Here is a 25771-nt window from a genome sequence, read left to right as displayed (position 1 = left end):
GATCTCATCTGACGTCAGGAAGCACCAATCTAATCACCCGGGCCACCTATGGGCCAGAGCTAGCCACCACAGCTGCAGTGCCTTGTCACCTCAGAGGACTATGGAGGCTGGTGAGAACAATCTGTCCCATAATCGGTTTCCAAGTCCTCTCCGAATACAGGGAAGAAATTATATAGGAGGAGAGATGTGACACTGCCAATGGATGGGGAGTGGGAACCTAAAATCCACACAATGATTTTTTTTCTCTCAGCTCCTGGCCATAGAGCAAGAGTTATGGGAAACAAGATGGGATGTTGCCAGGTGTGGTGGTCAAATGAACAACTGGTATCAGTAGATATGTATCAGAGCAACTCCTCAAGTCATTAGAGTGTAAAAGGTGTGGTAGCATCTGCTCAACCTCCTCATCCTCCAAAGATCACTGGGATGAGATTAACCATATACAGCAGCTCTGACTGGACAGAGTCTGGGAGGCAGTGGCTGTGTATGGAATAATGACCCTTAGGCCTATGCATTTCATGTAGCCTGGATTGTTCTCTGGTTCTAATCCCTCCCAGAAATGGGGTTATTGCTCTTTTCAATACTCCCTCTCTCTTAGCTCCTGTTTGACTACCATATAATCCCATCTCTGAATGCTAATATCCTGGGCAGTGACAGCAGATTGTTCTTATCCCAGGCTGGACAATAATAAATGCCCTGCTCCGCCCGTATTTGTGTGTGTGTGAGAGAGAAAGATGGTGGAGACCTTGTTTCAGGGCAGCGAGTTCCCTAGAGGAGATCCTCAACCTCACAAGGGTCAGGCCCATGCCAAGCAGAGCATGGCTCTCCCTCCCCTCTACCATGTGTATCTGTTGGGAAGGGAGTGAGTCTTTGGAGCCTGGTTTGTTTTCCCTCTTCCAGGACTCAGTCTCTCTCCATCATTTGTCAATTAAATCTCCATTCCTTTCCCCTCCACAAGACAGCCGACTCTTCTCTTTCTCGCCAAATAGACCCACAACTCCTCTCAATCTCTGGTTGTTCATTCGTCCTTTTATTTCCTGCAGTCACACCCCTGACCCTCCTTCTCCCCATCTTGATCTTAGGACTCTCTGGTCTAGGGGGAAGGAGATGACAGGAAGGTTGGCCTGGGAATTCCAAATGCTTCTCTCATTCTCACCCAATCTCTGAAGAGTAAGAAAATCCCCCACCCAAAAAGATCCAAAGAACTTTCCCCTACTTTGCTCCTATATGAATATGGATGGTTCTATTGGAAGAAAGAAATGGGGAGCCTAGCTTGTTAGTTCTGAGTGACAAAATAATTCTCAGGTCAAGAGAGTGAATATGGATCTGGGTGCCAGGGCACTTCCTGTTCTCATGATGCCATCATTTCATTTGTGATGTCACTGAGAAGCAAGCTGCATCCCTTCCCGTTTTGGGGGCAAGTGAACTAATAAATTGCCCTGAACACCTCCACCCCATGTCCCGAAGCTACCAGCCTAGTATGTGTGGCCCTGCCTCCTGCTGTCAAGTCTTGCTCAGAACTCATCCCTGGCTCGCAGCTTCTGGGGTTGCTGCCCAGACTCTGAGCCTGATGTACGTCTCTGGCTTGTGGATCTGGCTCTTCTCTTGGGCATGGGGGGCTCTGGGGAGGCCCCACCACTGTGGTCAGCCCTCATATGCTCCTCGACACCTGTGTGTGATGGTTCCTGCTCCATGTCCCCCTGTCTCATCAGGTCCTCAGCCTCCATCCGTTCCTGCAACAAGAGGAGAGGAGTTTGGTACAGCCCCTTTCCAATTGGGGTCTCCACTCTGCCCCTCAGCACACATCCCTGCAATGGGACAAGGTACACTGTTCTCCCCAGTAGGACCCCAGCCCTATCCTGCGGGACACACACATTATTGCCACCCTCAAGAGATAAAAAAAATCATGAGTCAGACCCTTAAAAATCATGAGATTTGTACACACAAGAAAAACCCAACCTCACAAAAACCCAAATCATAAGATTTTTAAAATATCTATTATATTGTGTTTTTTCAGTCTTTTTGTTTTTGATCTCTGCTTCCCCATCCCTATGTGCATGTGTCACAAGCCATGCTGCCCACTCCCGCACATGGAATGGGTTTTATCCCCTGCTGCAGGAGCTCTCACCCACACATCGGCCCATCCCCTCTCAGCAATTAACACTGTCCCCCCCCCACTGCACTAGGTTCAGCCTCCTTAGCCCCCATCAGTTCAATCCCCACAGCCTCACCTGTGCTCCTCCTGGGGTTCTTCACTCCCCCTTCCAGGCCTGGGGCTGCAGCAGGGTCCCCCTCCCCCTTTCCAGGCTGGGGGGAAGGCTCTTCAACCCCCCCTACATCTTCCAAGGCTGGGTCTTTGGGGGGTCAGGGGATGAGAGGCTGCCGCTCCCTCCCCTGGGATTCCTACTGGGCTTGATAGGGCAATCCCTCTCCACTGCTCTCCCCAGTGGAGCCTCACCCAGCCCTGGTGGGAACCCTCACACACTGCTCCCAGTACTAGGCCCTGCTTTGGAGGAGGGATGCACTCACAAGCCGTTCTCCTGGGACCTGGCCCTGTCCTGGTGCAATCCTCCCAGGGTACTCCCTCCATGGGCCCCCGACTACCCAAGGGGCGGCATTACCTGCTCTGCATGTTCCGAAGAGAGCGTGTACCAGAGAGCAATGGCACAGCGCCTCCCACGGGTCACTGCCCACACACCATGAGGATTCTCCCCTCCAGAGCTGAAGGCCACCAGCCTCCCACATTTGGGGTGCACCTGAGCCTGCCACAGAGAGGAGGAAGTGATAAAGCCAGGGGTCTCACAGGCTACCCCCCTAGCTCTGTGAATGGCCCCCCTGCCCTGCAATCAGCAATTCACCTGGGATGCTGAACTGGGGGTACAGCTCTTGTAGCATTAAGGAAGTGGGCTTTGACAGGGATTCTGACTTCAACCAAAAGCTGCCCATGGACAAAATGGGCAGCAGGGAAGGGTAGAAAGGGAGAGAAAGAGGAAAAGGAAGAAAGAAAAGAGCATATGGGACAGAAACAGGAAGACATACACAGAGGCTGGCAGAAGATGGGACACGGCAGCCAGGAAGGTGTTAACGTCTCTCCTGTCCTGAGATTTTCCTAAATTTGCCTTTGGCTGCCCCAGTTTGAATCTGCTGAGTTGCTAGGGCTGGATTATTTTGGAGGGGCCTACCACACAACTGGCTCCCCCTCCCCAGCATCTGCCTTCAGGGCTAACTCCCACCCCTTCAGCCACCCTCCTACCCTGGGCCAGGCTCAGACTTACTGTAATGGTCACTGCATCCAGTTCAGTGAAGAACAGGTCCCCACCGTGGAAGTCATCATTGAGGTAGAGGATCCCACTGTGGAAAGGAGACAGCAGCTGGATAGTGGAGAATCCTCATTCCCCAAATCTCCTGACCTGGTGAGGGGCTCCCTGCTGGGCTCAAATCTCCCACTCTCCAAAAAGGCTCCTGGGGTGATCATGGAATTACAGCCAAGTGAGCTTTATGGCTGTGTCAAGGCAAACTGGTTGAAGTAATAATTAAAAACAATAAGAAAACTCCTAGAAGTTTGTTATCTGATGGGGTGCAGCCTGCATGGATTCTACAAAGGAAAATTTTATCTCACTGATCTCTTAGAAGTCTTTGAATGTGTCAGTAAAACATAACGGAGAATCAATGGACATAATTTAGACTTTCAAAGAAGCTTTGATAAGGTTCACATAAGAAGCTACTGAAGAAGTCAAGTCACAGGATGAGAGGCAGTGTTATCATGGAGCAAAAATTGGCTCCAGTACAGAAAATAAGGAGTAGGAATAAATGGACAGTTTTCATCCTGCCTAATGATTAAGAGCAGGGGCCTCAAGGGTCTGTACTAGGCTTAATATATTTATTAATGAGCTGGAAAGGGCCCTGGGTAAGCAATGAGGAAGCAAAATCTGCAGATGACACAGCATTATTTGGGTCAGAGAGACATAAACACGCTAGGGGAATGAGCAACATGGTGGCAAATGAAATTCAGTATTGATGAATGCAAAGCAACACACAGTGAAGGAAAATAATTAAATGACTTGTACACCTTGTATGGTTCTAAATTTACTGTATCAGCTCAGGAAAATCAGGATGTCACTATAGACAGCTGAGTGATGACCTTTCCTCAATGAGGAGCTGTGGTCAAAAAAGCAACCAAGATGCTAGGATGCATAAATGGTAATAATATGGAGAATACCATAATGCCTTTATATACACATCACTAGTGTGTCCTCACCTGGATACTCAGCACTGATCACCCCATCACCAAAGGATACTGCAGAACTAGAGTAGTTCAGAGAAGAGCAATGAGAATCATCAAGGGCTTGGAAATACCATTGCATGAAGAGAGACTGAACAGACTGGAATCACATGGGAGAGTTGCCTTAGAAAACAGGGGGAATAAGAAGGGACTGGGATGGGGTGCACTTACCTCTTGCTAGTGCCCCCTGGTCGAGTATGCATATGCCTGCACTTTTTTCCCCTCAATTTCTTGTGCTCACAGTGCCCCCTGTCAGCCACTGCACTTGTCAGCCGGGTCTTCGGTGACTCAGCCCTCTGGCCAAGACACACCCTGTCCATGTGTGAAAAACCCTTTCTGGGGTACACAATCCAAATGTCCCCAGGGTTCTGCAGTCCTCTCTGGGCTCAGTCTTCTAAAACAGTTCCACAGGGTCCATCACAGTATCCTCAGTTGGGTGTGTCCTCTACAGCCCTCCCTGGGCTCAGTCTTTAACCAGCCCAACAGGGCCCATCATGGTGCCCTAGGTCAGTCCAGCCAGGTTGAAAGGCTCCTACTCTGGAACAGAGCAGCGTCCTGAGGGCTTCTTCCCTGGGGACTCCTTGCCTCTACTTGAGTCTTCAGTGACCCCAGCCTTCCTGCTGAGCCAGCCTTCTTGGACTCAGTTCTCTGATCACAGCTCCCTGCTGAGTCAGTCCCAGTAATGCAGCCCCCTTCCCCAGGGTGCCATAGTTCTAATTCCCTTCCTTAGGGCATAGCCAATTCCCCCCAGTGGCTGGTGGGGGGGTCCCAACCCAAGGACTCTTTAAGTATAGCAGCCTTGTGCTGCATCCCTTTACTAATTGCTGCTCTGTGTTTCCCTGGGCCACTTTCCTGTAGCCCATCTTAGTTGAGTCCCAGCAGCCAACCAGAAGCTATCCTAGTTCCTGCCAGTAACTACCTGCTTTGGCCCCTGCAGCCAGCCAGGAGCACCTCTTGCTCCCCCAGGCCTTGCAAGCAGACTGAACTCATTATGGCCCTGCAGCTCCTTTTATACAAGATTGTTGGGTCCTCATTGGCAGCTCCCTGCAGCCCCTTTCTTGATTGGCTGCATCCCATGCAGACACTCTAGTCAGCTTGGAGGTCCTCCCTATTGCTCTTTTTTAGGGCAGGGGTGGCAGAGCTGTGAGGCCTCCAGCAGGGGGCCTCAGGGCCTAGTTCACCCCCTCACAGGAACATTATGAAAGTTGATGTGGACAAATTGGAGAGAGTCCAGTGAAGGGCAACGAAAATTATTAGAGTGCTGGGGCCCAAGACTTATGAGGAGAGGTTGAGGGAACTGGGCTTATTTAGTCTGCGGAAGAGAAGAATGAGGGTAGCCTTCAACTACCTGAAGGGGGGTTCCAAAGAGGATGGAGCTAGGCTGTTCTCAGTGGTGGCAGATGACCAACCAAAGAGCAATGGCTCAAGTTGTGGTGGAGGAGATCTAGATTGTATATTTGGAAAAACTATTTCACTAGGAGTGTGGTGAAGCACTGGAATGGGTTACCTAGAGAGGTTGTGGAATCTCCACCCTTAGAGGTTTTTAAGGCCCAACTTGACAAAGCCCTGGTTGGGATGTTTGAGTTGGGGTTGGTCCTGCTTTGAGCAGGGGGTTGGAATAGATGACCTCCTGAGGTCTCTTCCAACCCTAATTTTCTATGATTCTACAATAAGTCTGAACCTAGTTGCTGGGACCTTGAGCCTCACCATGATATGAACCTCCCAGTCAAATTCATGAAGATTGGGCCAGGCAATGACCCTGAAGCTCTCCTAGTCACTTTTGAGAGGGTTGCCACAGCAACTTGATGACCAACTGAACACTGGGCTGTTTTATTGGCACCAAATCTTACCAGGACAGCTCAATTTGCATATCAGAAGCTTAATGCCACTGACGCCCAGGACTATGCCAGCATCAAGGAGGCCATTTTAGATACCTTTGTTATGGTAGAAACCCACTGATAGCACCTTCACCAGGAAAGATTTCCCCAGGGGGCCCTGCTCTGAGCAGTACCCCAGAGTGTTTAAGGAACGTTGGTAGCAGTGCGTCCAGCCTGAAAAGCAGACTGGGGAACAGGTGACCAAACAAGTGGCTCTGGAACAGTTTATGCAGATTCTCCCAGCTGAGGCGTCAGAGTGGCTGTTGTGAAACTTGGCTGAAAGTTTCATCAGGCTGTCTGAAAATTATTTACCAGCTGCAGGCCTAATGGCGGGAACATCCAAGACAGAAAATGCTCGTCCCAGGGGATCAATGACTGCAGACCACAGTGCCTGCCATGGAGGCACCTTCCAGGGAACCAAATGTCAGGTCCTCCCCAACAGGCGAGCAGCATTATGACAAAACCCTGTAAGCCTGGCCCCAAGGCGAGGAAAGGGGGGGGAGCCCAGTCCTGAAGAAAGGCCCCCACACAGGCATCCAACTTCCCCCAGAGCAGGCCAGGGGTGGAAAAATCCCCTCAGCCAGGAGTTGTTTCTCATGCGGACAATGAGTTTATTTCAGCCACGACTGCCCCTTCATGGAGTGCTCCTATGGGTAGGCATTGCCTGCAGTCACCCGGGCTACAGAAAGAGGCCCAGCCAAGATATTAGTCTCTATATGGATCAATGGAGTAGAAGTGTCGGCCCTAACAGACTTGGGGTGCAGCCACACACTGATCACAGAGCAATTAGCAGGACTCAAGAGATAACCCAAGGGAAGCCATCTCTTTCCAGTGCATGCACAGCAATATCTGACATATTCCATGAGGGAGGTACAACTCACAGTAGGAAACCACACAGGAAAAGTATGGGCAAGGCTGGCCCATACGTTAGCCTACCCAGTGATTTTAGGCAGGGACTGAGAATTCTTCCAGGAGGTCAAAAAATTATGAGGTAACAAACCCCTGAAAGGGAAACGTAGTAGAAATAGAGAGCCTGAGACATGAGGCCTTGTATAAGGGTCCCTGGTATAAGCCGTAAGGCCTGAACTAAAGTCAAGCCCCATTACAAAACATCAAAACTTCCAAGTTCACTGAATGTGGCAAGAACAGGGCTAGTATTGCAAAAACACAGACACTGGAAGTAGTGCTAGGTACAGGATACTTGCATAAACACATTCCAGAAGGATCGTGCCAGAATACCCCGATACCAAGTTAAGGTATAAACACTCTCCCCAAAGATGATACAGGGACACAGTGACCCTTCCTAAAGATAAGGTCAGGATGACAGGGTGATGAAGAGATATTTTGATAGAACCAACATGTAAAGCTACTGGCCAGGCAGTAAGATCCATCTGAAGTGGTAAGGAAGGCAGGGATGGTCAATTATGAAATTCACCAGCCAGGGAAGAGAAAAGGAATGCAGATTTATCATGTGAACCTGCTAATGGCTTGGCGGGAACAGGAAGGCCGGCCTCCTCATAGCACCAGCTCCACCTGAGTTCAGCCCACAGGCATCCTTGGGCCGCGATGCTGGATTGGTATCCACGGTGAAGAACTACAGCCTGAACAAAAATAACAGTTACTATGGCTAATGGAAGCTTTCCCGCAGTCTTTTCAGCACTGCCAGGATGCACTCACCTGGCCTACACACCACATGGACACTCAACAGGGAAAAAAGGTCCGAGAGAGCCTCCAATCCCTGCCACAGAAAATGTGGGAGATGGTTCCCCAGGAACTACAGGCCATGTTAAACTTAGGGGTGGCTGAGGAGCTCCCTCGTGTTGGTGCTGAAATCTGACTTGTCAACCAGATTCTGCATCAATTTCCAAAGGGTAAATGCTATATTGAAGTTCATTGTGTACCCTATGCCTAGAGTAGATAAGTTGCTAGAGGCCTGGGGCTACCAAGTACATATCCACTCTTGACCTTATAAAGGGTTATTGGCAGATACTTCTGACAACCATAGCACAAGAGAAGACAGCATTCTATACACCGTTTGGTCTCTACCAATTTCAGATCATGCTCTTCAGCCTTCATAGAGCCACAGCCACCTTCCAACAACTGATGGACCGTGTACTTTGATGACATGGGGAGTGTGCCTTGGCGTACATCGATGACATTGTCATTTATAGTTACGACTGGAATGGACACTGAAGACGCCTCATCTCGATACTGCAATCCCTCGAAGAGGCAGGGCTAACGGCCAACCTGGCCAAGTACAGACTGCCAGCCAAGAGGCGGGCATCTGAAGCTGCTAGTGGGTAAAGTACAAGCCTTGGAGCAATGGCCCATATCAACCACAAAAAAGTCACTTCTTGGGCCTTGCTGGGTACTACAGACACTTTGTACCAGGGTTTGCCACCACTGCAGACCCCCGGATAGACCTGATAAAGTACATGAGCCCTAAGAAAATTTGATGGTCTGAAGCCTGCGACAAGGCATTTAAGCTGAAAGAACAGCTAAGCCAAGAACCAATGCTTTTACTCCTGGATTTTTCCAGGTGATTCACTTTGCAGACAGATACAGGTCTTGGAGCAGTGTTTTCGTAGGCGTTGACAGAGGAGAACACCCCATCCTATACCTCAGCCAGAAGCTGTTTCATTGAAAAATCTCCTACTCCATCACCGAGAAGGAAGCCCTGGCTATGAAACGGGCTGTAGACGCATTATGATATTATTTGTTGGGGAATCCTTTTAGTGACAGATCATGCTCCCCTTCTCTGGCTGAACTCAGTGAAGGATATCAACCGAATGATCATGTGGCGGTACCTTTGCTGCAGCCCTATCATTTTCAAGTACTTAACTGAGAGGGTGGGACCATAAGAATGAATAGATTTTTTTTCACGGGCAGGGGAAGAATGAGAACCACCGGGGAGTACCCCAGCACCAAACTTGAGGGGGAGGGTGTGTGATGGGGTGTATAACTGCTTAAGTTTCAAGAGCAAATCTGGGCCCAAACGACCCCACGCCGGTGCACCTGCAGAGCATGCTCCAGATGGAGGAGGGAGCTTAAAAGGAAGGCAGACAGCTTAGAAGGGGGCTGACCAAGCAGAGGACCTGCCTTGGGAGCCCCTGAGAAGGGGTGCTAAAGGAGCCTTCTGTGACATTCTATACCAGTGGTTCTTAACCTTTACTGCAACCTGCACTCCTTTGGTTCTCAAAATATGTTCTTGCACCCCTTATCAAAAATAAAAATATGTTCTCGCACCCCTTATTAAAAATCGTTGAAGTAGGTCAGTTTTTTAAAACTAGATATATTTTTTGTTTGTATATTACAGTAATTGTTAAAACATGTATAATGTTAATAAATACATAGGTTTGATAAAACTAAGTAGTTGTACTTACGTGCCTGTGCTTAATTTGTGTTTTCGATGACTTACTTTCTAAAAAAATCTGGCATGTCTCGCACCTCTAGAAAGGACATCTTGCACCCCCAGGGGATGCGTGCACCCCAGGTTAAGAACCACTGTTCTATACCTTGGGTGAGCATACCGTAACCCTCATAGTCCTCATTTTCATATAATCCTGATCTTACATATCAAGCATCCTTTGTAAGGTATGAGGGGAAAGGTTATGATCAGCTGAAAGTCATTTCTCTATCCATATATGTGTATCATTAATGCACATGAAGTTATGAGAATTGTGTTGTATGGTTGTCACTAAAGCATGCTGTAAGTTGTGGAATCAACCACATATTAGCTCCCCAGAGGTAACAGTAAGAAAAGTAACCAATGCCCAGGTGGGGTGTCAAACAACCCATCAACAGCCATTGTCCAGCAAGGGAGCTACGATGCAATGACTCACCTGCATGGGACCACACCAGGGGAATTGCTCAACCTCCCTTGGAGAGATTCAGCAATCCCCTCCAGACATGCCTGGACTTGTGCTCCCCAAGCACATGGACTGAGGGTATAAAACAGACAGTGTGGACATATACTGGGCCCTTCTCCTGCCCCCACCTATGCTGCAAGCAACCAAGACACTGAGAAGAATACAAGACTACAACACAGGAGATTGGCCCAGGTTTAAGGAACTGTATATTAAGGACTGCAATATCCAGTGGGGTGAGAAAAACTGCATAATTCAGTTGCTGCCCAGTCTAATAGGATTGAGAGTTAGGCTGTGTGCTTATATTTTATTTCTTTTGGTAACTAACTCTGGCTTTTTGCCTATTACTTAATATTGCTTAAAATCTACCTTTTATAATCAATACATTTGTTTATTTATCTTTATCAGTGAGTTTGTATGAAGTGTGGGGCACATCTGCTCAGGTTTTACAAAAGCTGGTGCATGTCCTCTTTTCATTCTTGAAATGGTGAACCAATTAATAAATTTGCACTGCCCATCTTGAGTGTATTCCTGGGGTACAGTGCTGGGAGCTGGGGGGATTTGGCTCTGGTGCCTTTCTCTGCATGATTCATGAGTGGCTCTGAGAGCACTCATGCAATCTAGCTGTGTGTGGGGCTCCACATGCAGTTGTTCTGAGTGATCTCAGCACTCAGAGGGGTTGCTGCTGGTCACTAGCAAGGCATTATGAGAGATAGCCCAAGTTGGAGAGAATTAAGGGGGCATGGTCCCAGGCTGCACCCCAGGGATCCCATCACACCTTCCTCTGGAAAAGAGGAGCCTAACTGCTGGGCCCAGACAGACTGAAGGTGCTGTTAGTACCTTTCTCTGTTACCTGCTCACAGCAGACTGCAAAACTTGGCCTACACAGTGGGTGGTAGAAAGTGGCCTAGGGAGGGCGGCCTTAAGGTGCTGGATTTGTGGTAACCTTTCCATGGTTCTGGGTTGGAGCCCGATGGCAGGGCCATCCTTAGGCATACACAGAATACGCAGCTGCACAGAGCACCACATAATTTGGGGCACCAAATTTCATGGTGCCCATGGCAGTTGCATGCTCCATATGTGGTGCTGGCTCCAGTGGGCAGCCCCATACCCCAGCCAGCCCCCCTGCTCCACCCCCGCCCTGCCCCCATTCGACCCCTTCCTCCAAGGCCCTGCCCCTGTTCTGCTCCACCCCACCACTTTCCACCCCCACCCCACCCCCATTCCACCCCTTCCTCCAAGCCCCTCCCCCGAGCGACAAGGCCCACTGGATTATTAGGGGTACTGGAGCCGGCAGAAAGGGTCGGGCCCGCCCCAGCACTCACCAGCGGCGGCAGTGGGAAGCAGAGCGACCTGGCCCCAGCCCGCTCCTACTCCACCAGCTCCCAGCCACATTGCTCCGCTTCCTGCTGCCGCTGCTGGTGAGTGCAGGGGCAGCCCTGATCCCTCCTCCAAGCCCCCTAGCCCAAGCGACAGGGCTGGGAGCTGGGGGAGCGGAGCGGGCTGGGACTGGGTTGCTCTGCTTCCCGCTGCCACCAGTGAGTGGGGGGGGCGGGCCTGACTGCTGCTGCCGGTGCCAGATCCCCCACTAATCCCCCACACAGTCCTGGGCATCCAGGAGCTTCCCTGCTGGTGCCCCCCACAGCTCCTTCCCTGACGGCCCTGCAGCCCTTGAGCGCAGCCCTTCCCCCCTGCGGAGGGGCTGGCCCTGCAGCGGAGTGGCCGCTCCCCCCGTGGGGGGTGTGCGCAGGTGCTCAGGCTGCGTAGGGCACCACCATAGGTAGGGACGGCCCTGCCTGATGGAGTGGAGGGCCAGGGCTCCCCTACCAACCCCTCTCCACAGTAAGGAGAGCATGGCCCAGTAACCATTGGGCAATGCTTCCAGCAAGCACTGACCATCACAGGGACACTCAATGACACTGAAAGGTGGGAAATTCAGAACTACAAGAGGAAATGCTTTCCTGCCCAATTTGGGATTACACTGTGGAAATCACAGCCCCAGGAAGTTGCTGAGGCCATGCACTTAGCAAGATTCAGAAAGAGACTGGACATTCCTATGGATAACAAGGCTACCCAGAGTTGTCATAGTTAATGACCACAAACATTTTGGAGGGGATGTTAAACCTCATTCTTCAGGGTTTACATCAATCCCTAACAATTAGAGACCAGGGTGAGACCTAACATGGGGGGCAGATTATCCCACATCTGCCTATGGGGTATTCTGCTCTTTCCTCTGAAGAAGTTGGTCCTGGCTAGTCACAGACAGGACATAGAACTAGACAGATTCATAGATTCCAAGGCAAGAAGGGACCAGATGTCAGGTCTGCTCCAGTCCAGCAATCCTTCTATACCTATGTAACTCAGGGGTCCCTCTCATCCTGCAGTGATAGTGCTCTCTGGAGCTGGGGAGATATTCTCACTCCTGACATTCTCAGCTCTGGGGTCCCCTCTAGTCTTACCTGTAGTCCCTGTACACGTAGGCAGGTGGTTCTCTCCAGCATTCTTTCCCCTCAGGATCCAAGAGACAGTTATCAGCATGAACTGGGTGACTGAGATCCATGCGATCATCCTGGTCCCCTAAAACGGGACATTGCAGGGGAACATTTGCACCTTAGGAAGATACAGCAGGCAAAGGGCACCCTGAGTGCGAGGGGAGGGGACACAGCTGGGATTAGAGGCAAGCAGGAGCATGGAGACTCTGAGTGTGAAGGGAAGGGACACAGCTGGGATTTGGGGTGAGCAGGGACACCCCCTGAATGTGAGGGGAGGGGACTCTCTAGGGGGAATATGGCTAGGATTGGGCTTTCATAGAATCATAGACTATAAGGGTTGGAAGGGACCTCAGGAGGTCATCTAGTACAACCCTCTCTCTTCACGAACAAGGTCAGCTCCCAGACTGCTGCACTGGGCAGCACAGCATGGGGAGGAGGTGACCAGCCCTCTGTGGAGAAAGAAGTGGTTCGGGACTATTTAGAAAAGCTGGATGAGCACAAGTCCATGGGGCCGGATTCACTGCATCCAAGAGTGCTAAAGGAGTTGGCGGATGTGATTGCAGAGCCATTGGCCATTATCTTTGAAAACTCATGGTGATCGGGGGAGGTCCCGGACAACTGGAAAAAGGCTAATGTAGTGCCCATCTTTAAAAAAGGGAAGGAGGAGGATCCGGGGAACTACAGGCCAGTCAGCCTCACCTCAGTCCCTGGAAAAATCATGGAGCAGGTCCTCAAGGATTCAATTCTGAAGCACTTAGAGGAGAGGAAAGTGATCAGGAACAGTCAGCATGGATTCACCAAGGGCAAGTCATGCCTGACTAATCTAATTGCCTTTTATGACGAGATAACTGGCTCTGTGGATGAGGGGAAAGCAGTGGACGTGTTATTCCTTGACTTTAGCAAAGCTTTTGACACGGTTTCCCACATTCTTGCCAGCAAATTAAAGAAGTATGGGCTGGATGAATGGACTATAAGTTGGATAGAAAGCTGGCTAGATCGTCAGGCTCAACGGGTAGTGATCAATGGCTCCATGTCTAGTTGGCAGCCAGTATCAAGCGGAGTGCCCCAAGGATCGGTCCTGGGGCTGGTTTTGTTCAATATCTTCATTAATGATCTGGAGGATGGCATGGATTGAACCCTCAGCAAATTTGCAGGTGACACTAAACTGGGAGGAGTGGCAGATATGCGGGAGGGTAGGGATAGGATCCAGAGGGACCTAGACAAATTAGAGGATTGGGCCAAAAGAAATCAGATGTGGTTCAACAAGGATAAGTGCAGAGTCCTGCATTTAGGACGGAAGAATCCCATGCACCGCTACAGACTAGGGACCGAACGGCTAGGCAGCAGTTCTGCAGAAAAGGACCTAGAGGTTACAGTGGATGAGAACCTGGATACGAGTCAACCGTATGCCCTTCTTGCCAAGAAGGCTAACGGCATTTTGGGCTGTATAAGTAGGGTGTAACGGGGTGGTTACCCGCTCCTGCCCTGTGGGGCTTAAAAGCCAGCCCTGGGAGAGAGACAGGGCTCAGGGCCAGAAAAGCTAGGCTGAGCTTTGGCCGCAGCTGGGCCTAAAAAGGGCTGCTAAGCTGAAGCTTAGCTAGTCTCTCTCTGCATTCAGAGAGAGAAGGGCCTGGCTGCAGGGACTTGAAGGAGTATCTAGATTGGAGCAGGGCTGAGAGGGAAAGGCCAGGGGAGCTCTGGCCTGGAAACCCCCAGACTGCGAGGCCTAGATTAGGGCCTATTAGGTACTGGGTTTGCAAGGGGGTAGCCCACGGGTAGACAGAGGCAGCAGGTCCAACCCCCCTTGCCAGTGATGAGTGGCTGATACACTGCAGTCTTCCCTGGGGAGTGGGGCTAAGCAATGACTGGCAGTAGCCAAGACTGAGGCAAGGTGGGGGTAGTGGGTGCGGGTTCCCTGGGGATAGGAGACCCTCAGGGATTGTTGGGGTTTACTGCCAGGGGGCAGCACCTCAGTGGGAGGAGGCACCAGGTCCTTGGAGGGACCAGGCTCAGTGGTAAGGCGAATCACCAGACGGCAGAGGGCGCTCCAGAGGCTGACATGCTAATTCCCGCAGACGAGCAGCAGGAGGCGCTGCCGGGTGAGTCCGAACCATTACATATGGGCATTGCCAGCAGATCGAGGGACGTGATCGTTCCCCTCTATTCGACATTGGTGAGGCCTCATCTGGAGTTCTGTGTCCAGTTTTGGGCCCCACACTACAAGAAGGATGTGGAAAAACTGGAATGAGTCCAGCGGGGGACAACAAAAATGATTAGGGGACTGGAACACATGACTTAGGAGGAGAGGCTGAGGGAACTGGGATTATTTAGTCTGCGGAAGAGAAGAATGAGGGGGGATTTGATAGCTGCTTTCAACTACCTGAAAGGGGGTTCCAAAGAGGATGGATCTAGAACCCCCTTTCAGGTAGTTGAAAGCAGCTATCAAATCCCCCCTCATTCTTCTCTTCCGCAGACTAAATAATCCCAGTTCCCTCAGCCTCTCCTCCTAAGTCATGTGTTCCAGTCCCCTAATCATTTTTGTTGTCCCCCGCTGGACTCTTTCCAATTTTTCCACATCCTTCCTGTAGCGTGGGGCCCAAAACTGGACACAATACTCAGATGAGGCCTCACCAATGCCAAATAGAGAACGATCACGTCCCTCGATCTGCTGGCAATGCCACTACTTATACAGCCCAATATGCCATTTGCCTTCTTGGCAACAACGGCACACTGTTTACTCATATCTAGCTTCTTGTCCACTGTAACCCGTAGGTCCTTATCTGCAGAACTGCTGCCTAGCCACTCGGTCCCTAATCTGTAGCAGTGCATGGGATTCTTCTGTCCTAAGTGCAGGACTCTGCACTTGTCCTTGTTGAACCTCATCAGATTTCTTTTGGCCTAATCTTCTAATTTGGCTAGGTCCCTCTGTATCCTATCCTTACCCTCCAGCATATCTACCACTCCTCCCAGTTTAGTGTCATCAACAAATTTGCTGAGAACGCAATCCACACCATCTTCCAGACCATTAACGAAGATTTTGAACAAAACCGGCCCCAGAACCGACCCTTGGGGCACTCCGCTTGATACCGGCTGCCAACTAGACATGGAGCCTTTCTTTACCCTCTACAGCTGTGCGGCACACGAGGTGTGTGAATGAGAAATGGAGCCTTTTCCCAGGGGTGAAATAGGACTCTACGATTTTCCGGGATTTCTCGCTGGCATGCAGGAGCAGTTTGGCATCTCTCCAGTTCACGGTCCCATCCTGTGCCAGCTGGAAGGTAAAAACAAGCTTGTGAGAAACCTCAAGTGTAAAGAACACATCTGTGAGAAACAACATGTGTGTGTGAGGGAGCAGCATGCCTGTAAGAAATCCTATGATCATACACATGCATAAGCAAGGATATGAGTGCGAAAATCCTGTGATCGTGCACTTGCAGGAGAGAAAAAAGCCATGAGAAATATCACCTCCATGAAAAACACCGTCCTGTGTGCCAGAGGGAAAGAAGCACTCTGGGAAATGACAGAGGAAACAAAACTCCTGAGACAGCCCCGAGAAGCAGGATAGAAACGCACAACCTGTGCCTGTTCCTGTGCCTGTGTGAAACAGTGCCTCCACAGAAACAGCCTGACTGCGAGAGTAATGAGACCGAGAGAGACACCCCAAACCAGCCCATGGGAGGGGAGCGTACATGTGAGAGAAATGTGCCCTGGGAACCCGTCACCCCCACATATAAGAGAGCAGGCCTGTGAGACAGCCCATGGACATGGGCCACAGAGAGAAGAACACTCCTGTGAACCCTCACCACCCAACAGGCAAGCGAGCAAGCAGCTGGAGCCCCAGGAACTCCCTGAGGCAAGCCATACCCATGGGATGGGACCCTAACACATGCCAAGGCACTGAGCCATTTACCTGCAAAGCCTTTAACACTGTTAACCCTTCAAATCTCTCATGGGGGGTGTGAGGGGACTGTCTGCCCCGGTAACCATCTTCTGTGCTGCCAGCTGCCTGAATAGATTGGAAGGTAGTTTCAAACCTGGTGTCCCTCCTTCTCTCCTCCACCCTGATGTTACAGCGTCTCTGCTGAGGATGGCAGCATTGGGCCAGTGAAGGCTCTCTCCCACCCCCCACCTCCCTGGTGTCAAAGTGCCCCTGTAGGTTCCTGTCCTCACCTTTGCCAGACGGAGAATGTCCTTACATTCAGAATCAGTCAGGACTCTGTCAAAGACGACCCGCTGGGATCCATTCAGCTGGTGAGAATCCACAGTGACGGTGATGCCCTCAAAAGTGAATGGACCTAGGCAGGGGGAGGGAGAAAGGGCTCAGCCTCCTTGTGGGTTCTGCCTGGATCTGCAGAAGCAACTGAGAATCCAATAAGATCCCTAGACTACACCGAAAGGAACAAAATCTGGCAAACAAATCACCCCCCTTTTTCACTCTCAGATCTTGTGCCCACCTCCTACCCCTAGAAACACTGTGTCACTGATTGCTCTTAGTAGTTTGCAGGGTTGGGGGGGAGGGGGGCCTTGTTTCAGAGTTATCAGCCCCCTTTACGCCCCATATCTGACAGGAGAAATTATAAACATGCCCAAGCCTGGGCAAGATCTCCTGTATGTTACCACAGAGCATCCTCGGGAGCCAGGCCTGGCCCAGACTGAGCCCTGCAGGAGCTGGGAATATAGGAGTCTGTGCTGGGCAGCTTACAGCACCTACCCAGTAACAATGTAGTAATGTATTTCCAAGCTTAGCAAAGCCACTATCACCTCTTCTCTCCCCACTGCAGAACTGATCCATCTGTAACTGAGCCTGTTGGATTGACATGGCTTAAGCCCATATGATTCAACCGGTCCACACTAGTTGTGCTGAATCATGGCAAGTTTGCTCTACATCTACATTCGCATTGTGCCAAGTTGTTCCAGCTGCAATGCCCTTGAGGCTCCTACCCCACAGTTCCCAGAAGCAATGTATACTTGAAGATTTTGCCAGGCAACCTGTGCACTGTTGGGAAGTAAGTCTGCATCCACACTGGCATTAAAATCATTGAGCCTGGAACAGTAGAGGCTGAGGCTGTATTTAGCCCTGCCTTTCAGTGGTCTCTGTCTCCCATTCTAGGCTCTTTTACTCACCCCTTTGCTCCTGCTCTCCCACATCCAGATTCTCCAGCCTCTGCTTCTCCTGATTCTCCCTTGGGAGCAAGGGAGAGACACAGACGGGGGCTGTCAGTATCCAGAGATATAGTCCCTAGCTCCCTCCTCAGTCAGACACTCAGCAATAAGTCAGAGTCACAGTCATAGATTCCAAGGCCAGAAGGGACCATTGTGATCATTTAGTCAGAACTCCTGTAGAACACAAGTAATGCACCCCCATCTCTGCTAGTTCACCCCTTTCCCTTCCAGACATCACCACTCCCATACTCAGCACGCCTCCAACTCAGTCCAAGTAGGCTGGTTTGGCTCTTACCTGTGTTTTTGCTTCAGACTTCCAGGAATCAGCTCATCGGGGGTCCAAGGGTCCTAAAGAAACAAAACCAGGGGCTCAGTCACCCAGCAAACCACTCCCATGCTGGATCAGACAAATGGACCTGCCTAGTCCAGTGCCCCTCTTCCGCCCAGGCCAGATCAGACCACTGGGCCTGTCTAGTCTGTGTCCCTGCCTCTGACACTGCTCAAAGGGATGCATAAAGTCCCAATAATGCCCCACATGGGAATTCCTTCCTGCTCCTTCACCCCCAGCTGGGGTTCATATCGGGTCCCAGGAGCAGGAGAAAGGTGGGCTTTGAGAATCTTCTTTTCACCTTGGAGGTCACATCAGAGTCTAACTCTTACAGTGCCAGGATAATATCTTGCTGAAGTGAGTTCCACAGGTTAATGAGCAATAAATTGCCCTCATGAGACTAGGGCAGGGAGAACTCAGCCCTCTGAAAGAAGATGCAGCTACTTACAGGGTCATTAAAAGTTCCTCCCAGATGCTCCACTGCATAGTAAATCAACTTCTTCTCCATCAAAGATCTCTGCACATAGTGCTGAATATTCTGGAGATGCACACAAATGTCAAACAACCATCCCACAAAGGGAATCCAACCTTACCCCAGGGAGACCCCCATCCATACCCCAACCCCACACAGGCATGGTGATTCTGCCCTGGGGAGACCCTGGCCTGATGATCTGTATGTGGGAGAGTCAGTCTCCATCTTAATTCAGCCCTGGGCTCTGCACACCCAAACATAGAGGCATCTCTCCCCAATGGGACCACAATGCTGGCCCAGCCATAGGGGGTGAGAGGAGATTCAGAGAAGGCAGAATTGGAGGAGTGTTGCTGGTACCTCTCTAGCTATGATTGATGCTCCTTCTCCCAGCTCCACACGATACCGTTTCATCTTCTCCAGCATGAGTTCATCCGAAGGATAGAAGAGCAAGTAAGAAGCAGCACATTCAGCAGCCAGTGCCTGGTTCCCAACTGGGGCAGAGGCAGAGAAGGAGATGGGCATAATAAGGCTCTGCAACTATGGCTCAGATCCCCAAAGGTATTTAGGCATTTAACTCCTATTGTGATCAATGGCCGTTAGGCACCTATCCATACCTCTGAAGTTCTGGGACTATGAAGCTATTGTTATTAGTAAATATTTTATACCATGGCAGCATCCAGAGGTCAGGATCAGGGCCCCATTGTGCCTGCCGCTGCAGATGCACAAGAAGACACTTCCTGCCCTGACGGGATTAAGATCTAAAGGCAGAAGCCTTTGAAGGGTGGGCGATGGGGATACACCAGACAAGCAGTGAGCCTGCGGAACAACTGGCTCAGTTTGCTAGCTCCAATGAGCTTTCTCAGTGAGGTTAGGAGGTTGTGGGGGGAGGGGGAGGACAGGAACAGGAGAAGAGAAGGATGGGAAAGAGACTGCCACAGCTTGTCACCTGCCTGGCCGTGATCAGCAGGCTGGGTTTGGGAGGCCTCATGGCAGGGGTGAGGGAACTGGAGGAGGAGGAGGTGGCATTGGCTGTTTGGATTTTACCCAGATGTTTTCCCCAAGCACAGGGGGCACCATGGGAGGGAGCACGCAGGGCTGAAGGGAGAAACTGACTGATGGTGGTGGGCATACTGGCAAAGTGACCATGGGGATCAGTCTCAGTAGATCAGCCAGGCAGGGCAGGGTTAACTCACAAAGGGCCTTATTGGGAAAGCCAAGGGGTTTGTGTCTGACGGGCAGGCGCAGGGGGAGCCGGTAGAGGGATGCCCAGGGGAGGCTGACATGGTCAGAGCCCTGAGAAGGTGATTTTAACAGCAGCGTTCTAAACTGACTTGAAAGGAGAAAGGGCTGGAGAAGAAGAGGTCACCGTAGACAAGATGTGAAATGAGGTGAGTGGGACAAGAGTTTTGGCCATGGGGACAGAGAGGAAAGCCAGGATTTTAGAGATGTCGTTTGAGAAAAAGGGGCCAGATTAAAAATGACCTGAACATGTGGGTTCAGTGAGAAGGGTAATTCAAAGACGGACTCTGGCTTACGGGCCTCAATGACTGGGAGGATGGTGAGGCTGTCCATGGTGATGTAGAAAAAGAGCAATGGGGATGGGCTTGGAGGAGAAAGATCAAGAGCTTAGTTAGGCTTGCACCATCCACCTAGTATCACACTGCCCCAGCTGGGTATAGCAGAGCTGGGTAGCTGCAGGGGCTTTCTCTCTCCACTCGCTAGTGTCACAGCACCACCTGCTGGCCTGTGTCTCTGCTTACCTTGATCATAAGCAAACTGCAATAAATCCAAATGGGATGGTATGAAATCATCTGTGGCTGAAACCCGTCCTGGCTTGGTGGCAACTTCAAGGACACAGTGCTGCCTGCACTTCAAGACCTGAATATAATGGGCTGAAAGGGAAAGAGAGGGGATGAAGAGCAGCACCTCCAGCCGTACAACAGTTCCCTCTTTTGCCAGGCCAGGATGCTGGGAGATGGCACATGTCCAGAGTAGGCAGAATGACATGTCCAGCAACACAGCACCCCTCAGTGCCTCTATACTACCTGCAATGGCTTCATAAAGTCCGGGTTGCATCTCCTCCTCTGTGCCATCCTCCTGGGGCCCCTCGCACAGAGCTCGACAATCCTCCAGTGCCAATAGTACCTCTTCGAGCGACTCCTCCAGCTTCACAGCAGCCTGCAGGTACTCGTCCACATTGTACTGCTGCACCCCAGTCTTGTATGCCTCCTGAAAAGGAACATTCCCCTGGTGAATGTCTGGGCCGCACCCTTCTTGCTCAGTTGGTAATGGCAGGTTTCAGAGTAGCAGCCGTGTTAGTCTGTATTCGCAAAAAGAAAAGGAGTGCTTGTGGCACCTTAGAGACTAACAAATTTATTAGAGCATAAGCTTTCGTGAGCTACAACTCACTTCATCGGATGCATTTGGTGGAAAATACAGTGGGGAGATTTATATACACACACAGAGAACATGAAACAATGGGTTTTATCATACACACTGTAAGGAGAGCGATCACTTAAGATGAGCTATTACCAGCAGGAAGGGGGGGGGAGGAGGAAAATCTTTTATGGTGATGATCAAGGTGGGCCATTTCCAGCAGTTAACAAGAACGTCTAAGGAACACTGGGGGGTGGGGTGGGGGGGAGAAATAACATGGGGAAATAGTTTTACTTTGTGTAATGACCCATCCACTCCCAGTCTCTATTCAAGCCTAAGTTAATTGTATCCAGTTTGCAAATTAATTCCAATTCAGCAGTCTCTCATTGGAGTCTGTTTTTGAAGTTTTTTTGTTGAAGGATAGCCACTCTCAGGTCTGTAATCGAGTGACCGGAGAGATTGAAGTGTTCTCCGACTGGTTTTTGAACGTTATAATTCTTGACGTCTGATTTGTGTTCATTTATCCTTTTACGTAGAGACTGTCCAGTTTGACCAATGTACATGGCAGAGGGGCATTGCTGGCACATGATGGCATATATCACACTGGTAGATGCGCAGGTGAACGAGCCTCTGATAATGTGGCTGATGCGATTAGGCCCTATGATGGTGTCCCCTGAATAGATATGTGGACAGAGTTGGCAACGGGCTTTGTTGCAAGGATAGGTTTCTGGGTTAGCGGTTCTGTTGTGTGGTGTGTGGTTGCTGGTGAGTATTTGCTTCAGGTTGGGGGGCTGTCTGTAAGCAAGGACTGGCCTGTCTCCCAAGATCTGTGAGAGTGATGGGTCATCCTTCAGGATAGGTTGTAGATCCTTGATGATACGTTGGAGAGGTTTTAGTTGGGGGCTGAAGGTGATGGCTAGTGGCTTTCTGTTATTTTCTTTGTTGGGCCTGTCCTGTAGTAGGTGACTTCTGGGTAGTAGCGCAAGTAGAGTAGGGGTATTAGGGGACGACAGCTGAGGAAGCGTTGTTCTAAGTCAGCCATAAAAATGTTGGCATACTGTGGGGCCATGCGGGTACCCATCGCAGTGCTGCTGATTTGAAGATATACATTGTCCCCAAATGTGAAATAGTTATGGGTAAAAAGAAAAGAAGTACTTGTGGCACCTTAGAGACTAACAAAGGTGCCACAAGTACTCCTTTTCTTTTTGTGAATACAGACGAACTCGGCTGCTACTCTGAAACCTAGAGTTATGGGTGAGGACAAAGTCACAAAGTTCAGCCACCAGGTTAGCCGTGACATTATCAGGGATACTGTTCCTGACGGCTTGTAGTCCATCTTTGTGTGGAATGTTGGTGTAAAGGGCTTCTACATCCATAGTGACTAGGATGGTGTTTTTAGAAGATCACCGATGGATTGTACTTTCCTGAGGAAGTCAGTGGTGTCTCGAAGATAGCTGGGAGTGCTGTTAGCGTAGGGCCTGAGGAAGGAGTCTACATAGCCAGACAATCCTGCTGTCAGGGTGCCAATGCCTGAGATGATGGTGCGTCCAGGATTTCCAGGTTTATGGATCTTGGGTAGCAGATAGAATACCCCAGGTCGGGGTTCCAGGGGTGTGTCTGTGCGGATTTGTTCTTGTGCTTTTTCAGGGAGTTTCTTGCGCAAATGGTGTAGTTTCTTTTGGTAACCCTCAGAGGATCAGAGGGTAATGGCTTGTAGAAAGTGGTGATGGAGAGCTGCCTAGTAGCCTCTTGTTCATAGTCCGACCTATTCATGATGACGACAGCACCTCCTTTGTCAGCCTTTTTGATTATGATGTCAATGTACATTGGTCAAACTGGACTCTCTCTGTACGTAAAAGAATAAATGGACACAAATCAGACGTCGAGAATTATAACATTCAAAAACCAGTCGGAGAACACTTCAATCTCTCCGGTCCCTCGATTACAGACCTGAGAGTGGCTATCCTTCAACAAAAAAATTTCAAAAACAGATTCCAACGAAGAGACTGCTGAATGGGAATTAATTTGCAAACTGGATACAATTAACTTAGGCTTGAACAGAGACTGGGAGTGGATCGATCATTACACAAAGTAAAACTATTTCCCTATGTTATTTCTCCCCCCCACCCCACCCCCACTGTTCCTCAGACGTTCTTGTTAACTGCTGCAAATGGCCCACCTTGATTATCACCATAAAAGGTTTTCCTCCTCCCCCCACTTCCTGCTGGTAATAGCTCACCTTACCTGATCACTCTTGTTACAGTGTGTATGGTAACACCCATTGTTTCATGTTCGCTGTGTGTGTATATAAATCTCCCCACTGTATTTTCCACCAAATGCATCTGATGAAGTGAGCTGTAGCTCACGAAAGCTTATGCTCAAATAAATTTGTTAGTATCTAAGGTGCCACAAGTACTCCTTTTCCTTTTGCGAATACAGACTAACACGGCTGCTACTCTGAAACAGGTCTCAGGCCGTGACCCCTGTGGGGAGATGGAGCCAGGGTGGGGAAGCCAGGCTTTATCTTGGGCCCTGACCACTAGGAGTAAGTTGGCAGGCTTTGTTGAGGTGTTCCCCAGGTGTACAGATCTTCATGGGGATCTCACCCAGTATGGTGTGGCCTGCAGGTCTCGGAAACTCTCTGGCTTCACCCCTGCCATGCGCTGATATTTCTCCATGTCCTCACGCATCTGTAGGTGCTGGGGATTGGCCACGAAAAACGTGTGAGCTGCTGACACCGCTTCATCCAGCTTCTTCAGCTGCAAAGACAACACAGTCCTCAGAGAGCAATTGCCATGTCCTGGGCAGACCCTTCTCATGTCTAAAAAACTCACTCGACCAACCCCCTCCCACATGCCTTTAGCTGTCCTTGCATTGGAACTGTTTTTGTAGAATAGGCCTAAAAACAATGTGCCATGTTGAACCCTTTGGATATGATGAGATGCAAACTCATCTACACACCTTCCTCATTTCCATCTGCCTGCCTGAGCCTCCCACCCCATTTTGTGCCCCATCCATCCCCCATGTCTGGCATTGTAGTTATTATTGTAGGACCTAATTATAAACAGTGTCATGCTGTTCCTTGCTAGACGGGATGGGATGAAACCTCTACTCTGGTGTTCCCACCCATTCCTGATTTTCTTTCACTTTCCCCAGCTGATTGCCTAATTCTGGAGGATCTACACACAAACAATACACTGTCTTGCTTGCTGTGTGAATGGTGGACCAGACACAGGCTGTTCCCATTGTCAGACTGGTGTCTCTTCTCTGGGTAGCCTAAAAATCACAGGGGGCAGGTGCTGGAATGCAACAGTCATTAACACCTGTGCCTATGCATAAACCAAGCTTGACAGTGGCACTAGGGCTGAAGGCTGGAGAAGTAGAGTCAAGACCCTAACTGTACCTGGGAGGCATGGGGACTCTGGTTCCTCCCAGGGAGGTTCCCCAAGCCTAGCCCTCCCCCTGGGCCCCTCCCCAGCAGAGGGGTGCAGGCAGGGGGAGGAAGCCGGGGCACAGGAGGATGTCCACGTAGCCACATCAGCAGTGGGGATAGGACCTTGCTCCCTCCCCTCACCTGGAATAAGGCCACCTGGAGGTAGTTGTAGGGCTCCCTCTGCTCGAAGTCCTCCTGGATCTCCCTGCTGGCCCTGTGAAGGGAGGGCTCCGAGCCCAGCCGGCGCCCCAGGCACTCCCCCAGGCACTCGGCGCGCTGCAGGACCCTGTCGAAGAAGCGGGTCTCCCAGGAGGGCGCGACCGGCGAGCCCACGAAGCCGCTCTCTTCCCTGCATCTGCCCTGGCAGCCGCGCCGCGCCTCCAGCAGCTGCGAATAGCTGTGCAGGGCGCGCTGCAGCAGCTCGGCCGCCCGGGGCCAGTCCCGCGCGAAGTAGGCCCGCACCCCATCGGCGTAGAGCAGATCGTAGGGGAGCAGCCGCCCCGAGCCTGGGGAGAAGAGGGACGTGCCCGGGGCAGAGAGGGCGAGGAGGAGGAGGAGGAGGAGGAGGGCCATGACAGAGCAGGGGGAGGGGGCTGCAGAGGGCTGGGAGCGTGCAGGGGAGAGGGAGAAGACGCAGCTAGAGGGAAGGGCTCCGGGCAGAGGGACCTCACCGCTGGACCTGCTGGAGGAAGGAGGCGGAGGCACCGCTCTCGATGCTGTTTGGCTGGGATGGGAGAGGGGAAGTTGGATACAGAGACCAGGGAGGCGCTAGGGGGTAGAAATTCTTCCCAAGCGGCGAGCCAAGGCAGCGGAGCAGGGCCTGCGCCGTGTGCGTGGCTTGCTTGGAGGGAAGTCTGTAGAAAGGGGCACATGGTAAGAAGGAGATAGTCAGACGCACAGAGCCACACACCCCAGTAAACCTGGCTGCTATCAGGGATCCCCCTCCCTGCAGGTCCCTCACACCCTGCCGGCAGGAATCAAATCTGGATCGAGCGGGCTCAAGCAGAGGGGGCATTTTAGCGTTCTCACCCAGCCCACCCACTGTAGTGTGTAAACCACCGCCCCTCTCTCCCTCCGACCCCCCACTCCCAAATCCCTTGCCTGGAGCAGTGGTTAAAAGGCTGACAGCCAAGCAATTACGGTGGACACTGGTATCTGATTTGCAAAGGTAGCAAGTGTCTGCAGTGCCATCGACTGCAGTAAAGGTTGGCTCAGCACCTCTGAAGATCAGGCCAGCTCCTTACTGTTGCCACCCCTCAATTTTATTCTGTCTGGGATGTTTGGGGGATTTCTCAAGTCCCCAGCTCCTTGAGTCATGTGACAACAGGAGACTCAACTTTCATTTTAAAAAATGAGTATATTTCTAGCCTTCATAGGCATGGAGAAAAGCTTGAAAATATGACCCTGAAGCCTCAAACCCTGACATTTATTATTTGTTTAAACTCTCATGTTTTGGGGTCCTAACTCATGATTTTTTAATGCTTG

The 25771-nt window shown here is 50.8% G+C and overlaps 1 protein-coding gene across 4 annotated transcripts; it reads right to left on the bottom strand.

Moving 5' to 3' along the window:
• Nucleotides 1-1006: 1006 nt before the first annotated feature.
• P3H3 (prolyl 3-hydroxylase 3) lies at nucleotides 1007-25541 on the bottom strand. Of its 4 annotated transcripts, XM_038379007.2 has the most exons (15): nucleotides 24428-25541; nucleotides 23460-23612; nucleotides 20523-20706; nucleotides 20238-20369; nucleotides 18835-18968; nucleotides 18454-18543; nucleotides 17973-18025; nucleotides 17639-17697; nucleotides 16685-16809; nucleotides 16425-16520; nucleotides 15635-15785; nucleotides 12482-12599; nucleotides 3273-3348; nucleotides 2619-2759; nucleotides 1007-1730 (listed from the first exon to the last, which is right to left on the bottom strand). In XM_038379007.2, exons 1-15 carry the CDS (start codon nucleotides 24857-24859, stop codon nucleotides 1512-1514), a joined length of 2163 nt encoding a protein of 720 aa, XP_038234935.1. In that variant the 5' UTR covers nucleotides 24860-25541; the 3' UTR covers nucleotides 1007-1511. The 4 variants fall into 4 exon arrangements, with proteins under 4 accessions (XP_038234935.1, XP_043357102.1, XP_043357091.1 ...); XM_043501167.1 differs by lacking the exon at nucleotides 2619-2759 and having other exon boundaries at nucleotides 24428-25157; XM_043501156.1 differs by lacking the exon at nucleotides 18454-18543 and having other exon boundaries at nucleotides 24428-25154.
• Between the last annotated feature and the right edge of the window lie 230 nt (nucleotides 25542-25771).

Source organism: Dermochelys coriacea, chromosome 1 (assembly GCF_009764565.3).
Source record: "Dermochelys coriacea isolate rDerCor1 chromosome 1, rDerCor1.pri.v4, whole genome shotgun sequence".
NCBI lineage: Eukaryota > Metazoa > Chordata > Testudines > Dermochelyidae > Dermochelys > Dermochelys coriacea.
Note: the sequence above shows the minus strand (reverse complement) of the source record. Positions and strands in the feature narration are given on the sequence as shown.